The following is a 14,562-nucleotide window of genomic DNA, read 5'->3' as shown; positions in this document are numbered from 1 at the left end:
TTGGTTTGGGAAAGAGGAAAACATCTTAATCTCTCAATCTTTTTCCAGTCACTCTCCATGGGGTAGTTGATTAGCATGAGGCCATCCTTGTGGCTGAGACAGCTGGTGTTCTACAGTGAGGACCAAAAGGACTACAGCACAGAGAAGGTGGGCGTCAGAAAGATGGAGGGGGGAGTCGCTACCGCCCAGAGAAATCTCATGGCAGAACTGATGGCAGGAAGTGAGTATGAGGGTGCCCTGACACCTGCAAGAAGCAAGACTGCACTGTGTTCAGCTCCCTCTCAATCCTAAATTCTTGACGTGAGATATATCCACACCAAAACTCACTTCTTTGTAGGCCTAAGATCTGAACAGACTTCAGGGCCATTTTTGACATCCAAAAGGGGCTTTAAAAAATAAAATAGAGGGGCGCCTGGGTGGCTCAGTGGTTAAGTCTCTGCCTGCAGCTCAGGTCATGATCGAGCCCCGCATCGGGCTCTCTGCTCAGTGGGGAGTCTGCTTCTCCCTCTCTCTCTTCCTGCCTCTCTGCCTACTTGTGATCTCTCTCCGGGTCAAATAAATAAATAAAATCTTTAAAAATTTTTAAAAATATATATAAAAATTTCAAAATGAATTAAAAATAATATATATATTTAAAAAACATAAAATAATTTGCAATGATTCTTTCATTAAAATCCAAAAGCTCAGAAATGCCTAACAATTGAATAAATAAGTAAAAGTGTTGTAACACATTCTCATTTCCTAAATAAGCTTAGATATATCCAAAGGCTTTATTATATAGCTTTTGATATTAAGAGAAGCAAGTAGACTCCTCACTAACAATTAATCTGTAACAAATATTAAATTTAGGAATGGTTATACATTTAGACAATATTTCTTAATAAATTTCCTCACATAAATTGTTCCTAATCTATAAACCAATTTTAAATAAAATCCATCATGCCAGGCATTTTACATCTTACTCTATTTATTGCACCATTTCTCATCAGAAACCTTTTAGCTTTAATGCTATTCCATGGCAGAGTATCTCATTAGAGTGGCAAAGATAAAGTTCTTTTTGAGATAAAGTAATTATAGTGATTGTAGGGGGAAAAAAATCTCCTAGAGTTCTTGGCTGCAGTAATCTCCTGGCTTCTGATTCATGGGGAAACTAATAAATTGAGTGGAAACCACAGGATGTTGATGGTGGTTAACTCAGGGTACCCCGAATTTGTGCTGGGGAGATGAAAAATTTGTTACCTTCATCGAACTGAGGAGTCCTGGAGGTATAAACTTCGGGTGTGAATTCAGCAGCTGCTTTGATGCGTTTTTGGCAGAAAACTCTTACCCTGAACGAATGTCAGTTAAGAGCAACAGTTTCTGAATGTTTACTATGTAACTCCACGCTCGCTATTTCCTCTTCTCGGTGCTGCTACATTCTTGAGAGAGTTCAACCATTTAATCCACAGAAACTTTCATGAAATTGTTTCCTTCCATTTCAAGACAAGAAAACAGACAACGAGTTTAAGTCACTTGCCCATAGTCGCACAGCCACTAAGCAGCGGAACTCAAGCCCAGAACATCTGACAGGAAAGGGACTGCAGGAGGCCATTTTCTCCAGCTCTCTGCTCCCAGGTGGTTCCAAGTTCAATATTGCAAGATAGAATATCCGATGCCATGTGCTCTCTCCCCTTGATTCCACATCCGTTCTTGCTTCTGATTAATTTTAGTTGATAAATTATTTTATTCATAAATATTCTTCCTGTGTTTCAAGCCTGTGTCCTGTTAGAGAAACAAGTCTGTTTCTCCCTATTCCAGAAGCTCTACTGTCTTCAGGAGGTTGCATCCTCCTGGAGTATGGACAATGGCAGGAAGAAGTGGTAGCGAGGGACACGGGACACAGGAGAGGGCACTCTAGGACTTAGGGAGCAGGAGCCTGCAGGGCTGAGGAGGAGAAGCTGTCTTAGCATGACCCCTGTGAACACGTTCCTCAACATGAGCATCATATTCTAACAAAACTTCATCAGCCCGAGCACAATTCTTCACACGTCACACAGTCTCTGGAAGTTTTATGTTCTTATGAATTGGTCCCCGGATATCTTTGACAGCTTGCCAGAGGCCCATTCCTTTCCACCACACTTCCATAAGATGGACCAGAAGGACCATGCCTGCTGTAACCTTGAATCTGCAGAGTCCTGGGGGAGGAGGGACAAGCATCTTTAAGCTTCTTTTTCCAATTTAAGTTCCTTCTTTGGTTTCCAGTCATTTCTAAAAGCTGTGTATTTTCTACATATCTTGGAAAAGTTTATTTTTTCTGTTCTTATTTTTTTTGTATTAATTAAAAAAAAGAAATGCCTCGAAGCTATGACTTGCTCATCATTTGAGTTTCCACACTAACGAGGGAGACAGTGATGACATAGGTTCTTTTAGGTCGCCCATTTCATTGTTCAAGCACAGGATCAGAGATACATATGCAAGTTCAAAGCAACCCTCCTTCTGAGCTCAAGCCTGGGCCATGTCTGTGTGGACCCACGTGGACACTCTTTCAAAGGCAAATGAAAATTGGAGGCCTGCCATGTTTTTCCAATCAGCCGCTGTTCACTATTTTCCAGTAAGCATTCATGTTTGCAAGGGCTGTTTTGGTTAGTGGAAACGTTTGTCAAGGTCTCCATGAAATAAAGAGGTACTTTGATTTAAATGTGGAGGAAAACCTGATGTCCCAGCTGATTTTCAATTTACTCTCAAGGTCAAGCTGAAACCTTGGGCATCAGCTTCCCCACCCTAAAACCGTGACAGAAATGGCTATCTGTCCTCCTTGCCAATGCATTAGAAGCCTCAAATTAAATGTGAAACATGTAAACAATTAAAACTTAGAGCATTATGTATGAGAGGCCACTCGTTATCTTGCACACAAATTTTAAATAGCACTGAGGAAATGTTGGCATTACGAATAAGTGCCCCACAACAACAGAAAACAATTAGGAGTTTACGATCAAGAGTCATGAAAGGCCAAAGGCCATTGTAGACCAATTTTTTTCAGACCAGAAGAAATGAAATGATGTTAAAATAAGAAATAGCCCAGGTACCTAAGTAGGTTCTGATTTTTCTCTTTGTATATAAACAGCTCCCTAGAGGAGCTCAGATAAACCACATCCATTCCATGCTCTGCTATGGAACTTGTCGGCCACACAAAGTCCTTCCTTCCTTTTTATTTTTTTCTTGACTAGAGAAAATTCTGTCAGTTGTAGATCTCTTTAGAGTTGGGAAAAAGGAAGCCCAAGAGTGGCCTATTCTCAACGGAGAAATGCCTCCCCCCAGCAGATTTCAGCTCCTGCCCACCCACTGTTGAGCTCGGGCCCGCAGACGCTCATGATTATTCAGAAGCTCCACAGAGCAGGTACTGGAAGGTACTCTTGAGTGTGGATGTTTGTCATTGATAAAAAAATCAAAGGGCCTGTTCTATTTATTCACCGAGTACCAGTGCTGCTGCATCTAGTAACTATACTAAAAGTTTGGATTAAAAAAAATAATAATAAATAAGATTAAACAAAATAAAATTAAATTTCAGATTAAATAAGTACTCTTTAAAACATCTTTCCCATTCTCCTTAAATCTTTATGTAGCACCCCTCCCTCCCCCCACCAAGAGTATTTCAGAAGGACAGTTTAAGTATAGAGAAGTAGCTGGGTAATAGGACACTGATTACCAGATTTGTAGAGTGGACCTGTGGAAAATGCAGGGCTCTAAAGAAACCCATAAGACTTTCCATTCCTAGCACCCATGTTGTTCACTGTGTGACGCTGGGTTCATTACTTAACTTCATGGAGTCTCTTTATTAAAAACACTAGATAAGGGGCACCTGGGTGGCTAATTGGGTTAAGCCTCTGCCTTCAGCTCAGGTCATGATTCCAGCATCCTGGGATTGAGCCCTGCATCGGGGCTGTTCAGCAGGGAGGCTGCTTCCTCCTCCCTCTCTGCCTGCCTCTCTGCCTACTTGTGATCTCTGTCTGCCAAATAAATAAATAAAATCTTAAAAAAAAACCAAAACAGTTCTAGATAATAATAGGTACTTTGCAGGTCTGTCATGAGAATTAGAGAAAAATACAAGTTCCAGAATATAAATGCAATAAAGGGACTTAATAAGTGGTGACAAAACAATCAAAATTTTTATGATTATGTGATTATAAATGCCCAACTATAACTTCTAAAGTATGTGGATGTACTGAATCCATGTGTCAAGGTTCAAGAACTGACACTGTTTATTTCCCATTATTTGCTTTGTACCCCACCATGGGCAAGGTACTGGGTGACATGCTGAAAATACACCAGAGATCTGAACCCACAAGTTCTTCGGTACAAGAGGCTTTACTGACACTTGGAATATTCACAAATGGGCAATTGCATAAAACATGGAACAGGAATTTAACGACATCCGAAATAAAGTAGCCGAAGTCAGAGCCTATCAAGGGAGAAAATGATGAAGGAAAAGGCCAGATAGCTCTAGAAGAACTTGAGAGAGGGGTTAACAATGTACAGAGCAAAAATAATGTAGGGAAAATAGAAGTCTGCATTGCGTAATCGAATGCAGAGCAGTTCTAGGAACTAACAAAGCCCGGCGTGGTCATGGCAGTGGGCCCCTGAGACAGAACAGAGCCTGGACCGCTGGGGGTATGAGATCCTCACTCCAAGGACCTGAGGGTCCAAGTGAGCAGCTGAGGGGGTACATGAGCTTCCGGACGAAGAGCGTCAGAGGGAAGATCCTTCCACTTGTTTGAAAGGAGTTAGCCCAAGTCTGGATTGATTTCACGGTGAAGGACATAGACATGTGCACGCGGGCGTGTGTGTGTGTGTGTGTGTGTGTGCGCTAAGTACTCATGAATAATAATTTAACAAGTAACAACAAGAAAGCATTTAAGACATCTAATTATTGATGTTCCAGCTACTGCTCTTTCTTTTTAAGATTTTTTTTATTTATTTGTTTGAGAGACAGAGAGAATGAGAGCCCATGCGCAGGGAGCGAGGGCGGAGAGGAAGCCGCAGACTCCCCTCTGCGCAGGGAGCCTGACGCAGGGCTAGATCCCCGGACCCCGGGATCATGACCTGAGCTGAGGGCAGACCCCTGACCAACTGAGCCACCCAGGCGCCCCTCTAGTGACTGTTCTAAATACTCTTCATATAGTAACTAACCTTTACAAGAAATAAGAAGTAGATACCATTAGCCCAGGTAACAGATGTCCCCAAGCTGACACAGGCGGGAAATGATGATGTAGGAATTCTAACTGAAGCAGTATGGAGAGTCCGGAGAATATTCTTAAGTTCTCAGCATTCAGCTTCTCAGCAATGACTCACTTGAGTTAAGTGCTGACGACACACCAGGCTCCCCACGCACCTAACGGTAACGCACCATTTCACCTGTACGGTGTGATGCGCATTTAGACAGATGCTGCAGGTTGCTTTTTCTTTTGGTCTTCTGTTTTTTTTTCCCCCCACTTGGGGTGTATTTTTATATGAGAAATTTCACACAAAAAATGCATATTTATGGTTTCTCTTAATTAAATAAAAGACTGGCCACGCTAGACACCCCCCAACCATCACTTGCTAACAAACTGGCAGGAGCAGCCTTTTTACGGGGGCCTTGGTCTCTGCCCCCGCCATGGTCCTCACTGACCCCCAACTGCATCCTTCTGACCTAAGTCTTAAATCAGCTGTCTGATCACTGGGGATATCCGAGCATATGACACCCGGGGCAAACATACCTGTGTGGTAAAAAAAAAAAAACGGGGAGAAATAAGTTTAGATCACACAGCCCAGGTCAAACCCCGATCTCACAAGTTCATTTCCTTAATCTCTTTATGCCTAAATCTAAAATAAGGTTACTGACCGTCCTTAGAGTGTTATGAAATAAGTACATTCATAACGCATGAAAATAATTAAGCTTGGGGCTCAATGATAATTTGTTGTGACTGTTTTCACTAAGAACAGTTCAGAGTGGTGAGGCGATCAACCCTGGAGCACACACCAGAGAAACAGAAGAGGCTGTTCAGTGCACTGGAAAAAGCTTATGGCACAGGAGAGAGTCCAGTGGAAGAGAAACTTCTATAGGACCTTAAGAGCACCTTTCCCAGAGAGAAGTACTGCGCAGCGACACCCCCAGAAAGAGGTCCGGTCGAGTGGATCCATCACTCATAAGCTTTGTCTCCCGAAGTGCAGGCCCAGCATTTGCCGGGGTAGCGGAGAGATTATATCATAGTGGAACACTAGGCTGCGTTTTTGAGTGATTCTACCATCTTCCCCAGGCTGGAGGCCAGGATCCTCGGTCTCTCCGTTACTGGGTGTAGCCTTCATGTTCTGTTACAACTTTCCATGGGCCACCACCCCGACCTAGGCCCACAGTTCCTCCTGCATGAACCACAGGAAGTGTCTATTAATTAACCTCTTTGCCCTCAATCTGTCACCAACTTCAGTCCCAATGACAGACGGTTACAGCACTAATAAAGGTTCTAAAATGTCATTTTACAGATTGCCTCTATTTTTAACATTTTCTCTTGGCTCCCCATTGCCTAAGGAATAAAAATAAAAATGAAGCCATCATAGGGGCCTGGTAGTAAGGGGGTCCTTGACCCCACTTCAGCCCCCCATCACCTGAAGACCCCTGGCCTTGGCCTTTGATCGTGCCAACCAGAACGCCCTCCTCACTCATGCACATTCACATCTGCGTCAACTTTAGCTAAATCCTACACAACCATCACGAGGAAGCCATAGCCTTAGCTGTGCGCATGTTCATACCAGGGTCCATCACGTTTTCTCAAAGGAGCCAGGAGCCGATAGGTCGGGCTCCGCAGGGCGTCCAGTCTGGGAGGCAACTACTGAGCCCTGCCCTGGGCACGGAAGCCGCGCAGATGACAACGCGTCAGGAGATGGTCGGCGCTGCCCTCTGCTACGGCGTCATCACAGACGCCAGATCTAAACTTCAGAGCGCGTTCACGGGCCACACAGCGTTACTCTTTGGATATTTCCCAGCCACTTACAAATGCAAAAACATTCTCAGCTCGTGAACCGTATAATCCAAACAGAGACCACAGATGGCAGCTTGCCGGCCTCGGTCTCACATGCACACCGTGGGCAGCCCGCGACTCTCCTTCTCACACCTCTACTGAGCTATGACTTAGCGCAAACTCGAGTGCGCCGCCTTCCATCAACAGTCCAGGGGTTTCTGGCACAAGTACTGAACTGCATTCTGGTCATACCGATCAAGACATGACACACTTCCAGTGTCTCAGAAGGCTCTTTCCTGGCCTCTTCTAAAAGACACGCCCACCAAAGCCTAACCTCTTTTTGTTACGGACGCGCTCTTGATGATGCTTTTAGGGAGGCCTGGAAAAGCACATGGAGACAACGGCCCCCAGCACTACCTAACATGCTACAGAACAATGCATTTTTAAGTGCTACTCCAGATCTCATTAACCATTGCAAACGCACAGCAGTATCTTTTATTTTCGGTCATGGGTCTTCTCTGATTAGCAACCCCAAAAGGCAGCTCTGGAAACAGACATTCGGTTTTTCTGGGCAGTCTCTGCCAATGCCGGAGCTCCTTACCTGGGCCAAGGTGAGCGTGGCCTGTCGGCAGGTGCTGCACTGTACCCGGAGTTTTCCTGGCTGCACTCTCCGACAGGGGCCTTTGCAATAGACATAAAAGCTGTTGTAGGTTCGTCTACCTGCTGGGGGTGAGGGGAGGAAGAGAGAAGTAGCCAATCAATGGTGAATCCAAATTGAGACCAATTTTAAAATGATCCCCCCAGAAGCATTTTGAAACTTTAGTGGGATAAAAAGATTCCGATGAGGATACAACAATTTAATTTAGGAAATCTGGTTTTATGCTCAAGAGTGAAAATCTTTCCTTCTTCTTGCCAACAGCCCTGTGACTTACTCAGCAAAGTGAGTGACCGCTGTTGCCAGGAGAGCCGGCCAAGTGCATTTGCAACATGGGGAAGGGAAATGCATTCTGTGCTGCTCAAGTTTGTTAAAGGACAGGAAATGTAGAGACTATTGGAAATTTAAAGACCACTGCTCCTGAATTCCATTTCATGCTTCTGTACACAGTTTTGAAGGCTCTGGCTATTCCTCTTAAAATCTTATCTAACGGGACATACCAGCCCATTTCTTGTGCTATGGCTGACATCACCGTTTGCTGGGTTCCAGTGAAGTCTTTCCAACACACAGTCACACACAAAGTAAGACAAGAGTCCCGAGGGGTTTAAACAGAGCCTGGCAGCGGTGTACAGAAATGGTTTTGTGTTTCACTAGTATTTTCTACCTAGACAAATGCCATTCGAATAACACAAGAAGAAAAGCTGGACCAAAAAAAAAAAAAAAAATCAATAATCAAACATCTCCCATCACTTCTCTCAAATGTCAGCGTACTGAAACAGTGCTATTCCGTACATAGAGGAACCTTTCAGAGCAGCGCCCCACTGCCATTTCTGTGAAGAACTCACTAATTAATGCCTTTTTAAATGTATAATATTACTAACTAGTTCTTTTAATCCTTACCCCTTCACTTCATGTTGGGTGAGGGTTACATAAAATGTCATGGAATATGGATTTTGCTTACAATTTTACTATAAGCGTCAAGATTATGTACAACTAATAAGGAATATTTTATTATGAGTGAAAACCTTCAGTATCCCAAACAAATATGGCTTATTTTAAAAAATGGCACAAAATAATGAGAAACAAAGACCCTAAAGTCTTATGCAGCCCCATTTATTTCTTACTAATCTATATGAAAAAAAGCCTCTGTAGGCATATTGAATTATCATTTCTTCAGCCATCTTTACTAAAATTGTAAGTGACAATACTTTATAAAATGTAAAGCATAATAAAAAGGTTAAACATAATTGTATCATTTCTTACCAATATATTTTATAATTATTACTCTCCAGAGATTAATACTTAGCTTCTACTGTGAAAGGAAGATAAAATATAAACATATGTTTGTAGTGATAAGAAACTATCATTTTCTGATGCTTCTTTGTAGCTTTACTGCCTTACTATGCAAGGTATTCAAGTCTATAAATATCACATTGTTACTAGCAAATGTAATAATTATGTAAGATATAGTCTTAAGGTTTTATATATGTCATAAATGCAATGGATAGAACCATATATTAAAGTTAGAGAAATACCATGACAACTGATAGAATATAGAAGACCACAAGGATTGACATTTTTCCTTTGTACCAAGAGCTTAGTGAAGGAGCAGGAATCCTTAATGCAAAAACCTTTATCAGAAATAGGAACAAATGAAATTCACAATTTTTATAACCTACTGCTGTAAAGATTAATCAATTTAAAAAAAAAAAAAGAGGCGGAAGAACAGGAATGGAAAAGGAGAAGCTTACAAAGGGGAGCCTGGGTGGCAAAGATGCCAGCATTGTTGAAAGCGCATATTAGCAACAGCTTTACAATAGGAAATGCTGCATCTAGGAAACGGCGGGAAGTTAAATGACTCTTCTCTCTCCCTTCCGGCAACAGCAACGTTTGCAATATTGTTTCAGCAAATGATGTAGCCGGGCACAATCCCGAGACTTGGGCAACTCTTCCGTGTGCTAGAACCTTCAGCAAAGCCCTTGAGAAGTTGGTCAGAAAACACTGCACGCCCACGTGTGTGGCAAGAAGCACACGAGATGACAGGCCACCCAGTACACGTTACCTCCCTGCGAGCTCGGGATCAACAGTCCGTCTAAGGAAGATCAAGGTCGGGCCAGCCCGGCCACGGCAAATTCAAGCTGTTGGCATTACTGGGTCAAGGAGTTGGGGCTTTCAGGTCCATCCTGAGACCCCCTGTTCAGGACGGCTTCCCCACTAATCTGGCTGCGTGCCTGTGCCACGCTGAGGTCTGGAGTGCCCAGGATGAGAGTGAGAGCACCACCAGGACGAGTTTTCCGGGCAATGTTCCCATTAGCCTGCCTGATGCTCTGAGGTTCCGACTTTTGAAATTGGAGCTCTAACTCGGGAAGGAACGGCAGGGCGATGAGCAGACGCCCCGAATGCTTTTCTCCAGCTGCATCACTGTCTCCGGTCAAGAAAGTGAGCCTTCCGCTCCCTTTACTTCTGTCTGGATCTTAAAATCCTTTTTCTTGCCTAATCAACTCTTCCACAGGGCTACCCCTTCATGTCCAGCATAACCAACGCAGCTTGTGTTTGGGCTTATAATACCTCCCTTTTTTTATAGAATAGGTTTTCAGAACTCGAGAAATATGTCAAAAGTATTACTCATTACGTCCTTTACTGTAGAGTTCACCCATTGTGAACATTTTTTTAAAGATTTTACTTATTTATTTGACAGAAAGAGAGCAAGCAAGAGAGACAGAGGGAGCACAAGCAAGGGGAGCGGCAGGCAGGGGAGAAGCAGGCTCCCCACCGAGCAAGGAGCCCGATGTGGGGCTCAGTCCCAGGACCTTGGGATCATGACCTGAGCCGAAGGCAGATGCCTAACCGACAGAGCCACCCAGGCACCCCACCAGTTGTGAACATTCTCCTGTATTTTGAGTGCGCTCCCTCTCTGTGTGTGCGTGTGTGTGCGTGTGCGTACACATATACGACACATCTGTATGCTCAGCTGAGTCATTTGTCGTTGACTTGCAGACATCATGCTACTCATCCCTGCGTCCTTCAACGTCCCAAAAATATGGACTTTTTCCTATAAAGCCATAGAGCTCTTTGAGAGATTTGGTTGCTTCAGTTTTTCTGTTCAGAGGCTAATCAAGCATATTTTAAGTGTCTCTTACAGACCACGATCACGGTTTGCAAGCTGTGAAAAGGTGCCAAAGCCCCGATACCTGGGATTCCTCAGGCCAGTCATTTTCGGTGAGGCTAAATTAAGCCAGGCGAGCAAGCCCTCTCAGGATGGGACGTTCAGTGTGGCTGTGACCCTGCAACGATCACACAGAGCACAGCACGTGGCAGACTTTATCTGACCTCAGAATCTTTCCTAGTGTAGAACCTTTTGTGAAATGGTTTCTCAGAAAAAAAAAAAGGCAAAAAAAGTCTGAAGGAAGGATTCACCTCACCGTGCAGGGCTTGGTGGACAGCAAGCAAAACTGCTCATGTTTCTGAACACGACTTAAAAGATGTTCCTACACACCTGCTGACTCTTCTTCCCTCCACCACAGCTGTCGGTCATTTTTTTTTTGTCATTTATTATTATTATTTTATCATAAGCCAGGAGGCTGACTCTAATAATATAATGATTTTACAAAGTAAAGTACATTCTTTTCACTCAGAAGTCCACTCCTTCCCCAACCCCTAGAAGTCAAAAGCACAGCCAGTAGTCAGGCCCCTCGAAGTGCGAGTCACTGTGTTCATTTCAAATGTCCCCAGGCTTTCCTTAGCATCGTGCTTCTGTCATTATCTTTAGTTTTTCTCACTCACTTCGTCCAGTTAGCACAACCCTTAGTCCAGTCTCCACCCTTCCCTTATTCTCCCTTCCTGATTCAGGGAATTACAGAAATCACCAACAATAGTCACAATATATTGAGGAAAAGTCCCTTTTTAAAAAGGATAGATATTGGGACCCCTGGGTGGCTCAGTCGGTTAAGCGTCTGACTCTTGGTTTCAGCTCAGGGGGTGATCTCAGGGTGGTGGGATGGAGCCCTGCGTCAGGCTCCACGCTCAGTAGGGACAGAGTCTCTCTCCCCCTTGGCCTCTTTCCTATTTGCATGCCTGTGTGCTCTCTCTGTCTCTAATAGATAAATCTTTATAAATAAGTATATATATTATTTGCTTTGGCTTTCTGAGAAACTGGCATAATATGCATAGTTTCCATTTTTTAAATGTGTTTTAGATGATGGACTTAAGGCCTAATCAAGTTGTTTTAATAAGACTGATAAATACTGGTGGTGGTGGGTATTACGGAGGGCACGTATTGCATGGAGCCCTGGGTCTGGTGCATAAACAACGAATTCTAGAACACTGAAAAGAAATTTAAAAAATAAAAAAAAATGCTTAAAAAAAGATTGATGAACACTTGAGAATACACCTTCTGATTCTCCCAAAAACTTTTCTTTGACCTCAGAAGTTTCCACTACTGGCTGTCACAGAGAATCAAGAGTTTAATTGCTGGGCTAATTTGTTTACCGGGGAAGAAAGAGTACGAGTTAACGTGTTTTATACCACAGTTAAATAATGTTCAGTATCTATGTCCTATAAAACCATAGGCACACAACTGATTTATGACTACGTTTATCACACATGACCATATTAAAATATTAAGCAGAACAAGCTGCCCTAGAGAACTTTCTGTGACCACGGAAATGTTCCACATCCACACTCTCCCACAGGCAGCTCAAAGGTAGCAGGGAATGACTGGCAACCTCATCCCATGGCATAGCACCAAAGAGGAGACTAAATAACAATGGTGTGTCTGGTCCCTCTCCCCCTCCCTCATCAAGCCTGCAGATGACCATACGAAGGAGATTCTTCTGGCACCGACAAGCACAACAGCCCGCTGTTAGGTGTGCAATATGAAAACAGCGTTGGCTGGTGAGAAGGGAACAGGGTAATGTTTGAGCTTGAAGCACCATGAGGTGGGACTTGGAGACTTTGTTGTGTTAGAGGCAGAAGAGAGCTTCCCTCTCATTTCTTCCTTGCACATGCCCCACGCCCTGGACCAAGCGAAACGAGTCTTAATGTGTGACTGAACAGTGATCGCCATCTCGACCACACCTCCCACCATCCTTGACCCATGCTTTCAAGGGGAAATGGCACATCCTCTAAGAATTCTTCCTTTGATTTCCCTCATAAAGATAAGGTATCTCCCTAAATAATTACAGATGAGAGTATTAAAGGATCCAGCTTAGTTTTGTCACCTTTGGACTCTTGACCTGTCCCAACACCACAGAGCCAGCATCTCATCAGATGGAGTCCTATCCTTTTAAGCCTTCCTCTGACCCCTTCCACAGTGCCCAGCCTGGCACTTAGTATTCCCAGCCCTGGCCCTCCTGCCTCCTATAGCCTTTTCTTGTTTCTTAAACACCAAGGATAATGTCTGCACCATTGGCTCCATTTTTCAGCTATCACCTGCCTGATTCCCTCAGTTTACTCCTTCCTCTTGTCATTTAGGAGGTACCCTCAATCCTGTTTGACTCCAGTAATCCCACGATGGAAGAGCCCTTATCTCTGGCCAGAGTTGTTGAACCTTGGGCCTTGACCCTGTGACAGGGAGTGAGGCCACAGAGAATCTTGTCCCCCGACATTTTCCTGAATCTTGCTATTATATTTCTGGACAGTGGTCCCTCAGCCTGAGGTGGACCACATCTGCTGGGATATATGCCTCATGAGCTGGGTGCACAACACATCTTTATAAAAAGAACAAAATCGGCACCATCTCTGAAGACCAGCATTGTTATTTATTGTTTTCTGTTCTCCTCTTCTGTGTTTTCCAATGGGATGAGTTTCTCAGTCGTTCCTCACCTCTGAGATTCTCATTTTTCCTTATACTGACCTGAAAGTATCCATTCAGTTTAAACAATGTAGACTGAGTTGTCTAAACAGTTCCATGTGAAATCCATTCAGTGTGGACTCTCAGAATCATCGTTTTCGTGGGACATTTTGCTTTGGATCATGGAAAAGAGGAGGCTCATGTCCACTCCAACCTAAGGCAAATTACTGAAAAATAGAAATTTGCCCCACATGTGTTCCCTACTTGTCCTACCATTCCTATCATTACAACCCCCCTCTATGGAACACCACACCCTGTTTCGTACGTTCCAAGTAATGAGCTCAGTTCCATGACTTTAGTGAACACTCAGTATGTATTTGCAAGGTCAGTAAATTCTACCGCATACTGAATGATACGAAAGTAGTAGCACGCAGGTTAGTGTGAGTACAAAATCCATATAAGACAGAAGGTAGCCATGATTACTAAATATTTAGAACATCTTTCCACCAGCCAGGCTTCCTGGACTAACCATATATCCTTCAAAACGTCACCATATTGTATTTGCAATCAATAAATCAATATTATCTTTAAGACCACAAAAATGGCAAATATAAATAAAAGTCAAACAAAAAATAATATTTGAAAACTTTGCACATAGGACTAAAAATAATTCTAAGTCTTTGAATGTTAAGTGGGAAGAAGATGAATTCTGAAAATTTACAAGTAGAACTACTCTAAAGGAGGCAGTTATTACACAGAAAGTCATTTCATTTCAATCCTTATCCGATGGGTTCAGATACCCCACTGAACCCAGCCACACTCTTCCACGCTATTAACAAGGCATAGTCTTAACTCCTGCAGAGTGACCGAGGTAAAACTGCATTATAAACAGCTTCCAATTACACAGCCATCCAGCCAGTGGATGCACTTTGAAAATGTGGTTAGCAACCTCAGCTCTTAAAAGTTCTAACTTAATTCTCAATTTTTGTGCTAGGGTTTTTAAGATATTGTTTTTATTTATTGAGAGAGAGAGAGTGAGCAAGCAGGGAGGTGAGGGAGAGAGAGAATTTTAAGCAAACCCCAAGCTCAGCGCCAAGGCTGACATGGGACTCAATCTCTCAGGACCCTGAGATCATGACCTG

At 43.3% G+C, this 14,562-nt stretch overlaps 1 protein-coding gene across 3 annotated transcripts in view; it reads right to left on the bottom strand.

Moving 5' to 3' along the window:
• Positions 1–14,562, bottom strand: part of PRKN (parkin RBR E3 ubiquitin protein ligase) — an 813,183-nt gene that overhangs the window by 741,601 nt on the left and 57,020 nt on the right. For 2 of the 3 annotated variants that reach the window (XM_082731173.1, XM_082731171.1), the window contains exon 3: positions 7,576–7,697. In XM_082731173.1, the coding sequence (XP_082587299.1) occupies positions 7,576–7,697 (122 nt within the window). The remainder of the gene's footprint in view (positions 1–7,575; positions 7,698–14,562) is intronic. The other variant, XM_082731172.1, reaches the window with a different exon arrangement.

Source organism: Mustela nivalis (assembly GCF_964662115.1).
Source record: "Mustela nivalis genome assembly, chromosome: 5".
NCBI lineage: Eukaryota > Metazoa > Chordata > Mammalia > Carnivora > Mustelidae > Mustela > Mustela nivalis.
The sequence above is the reverse complement of the archived record's forward strand: the minus strand, read 5'-3'. Positions and strand labels throughout refer to the sequence as shown.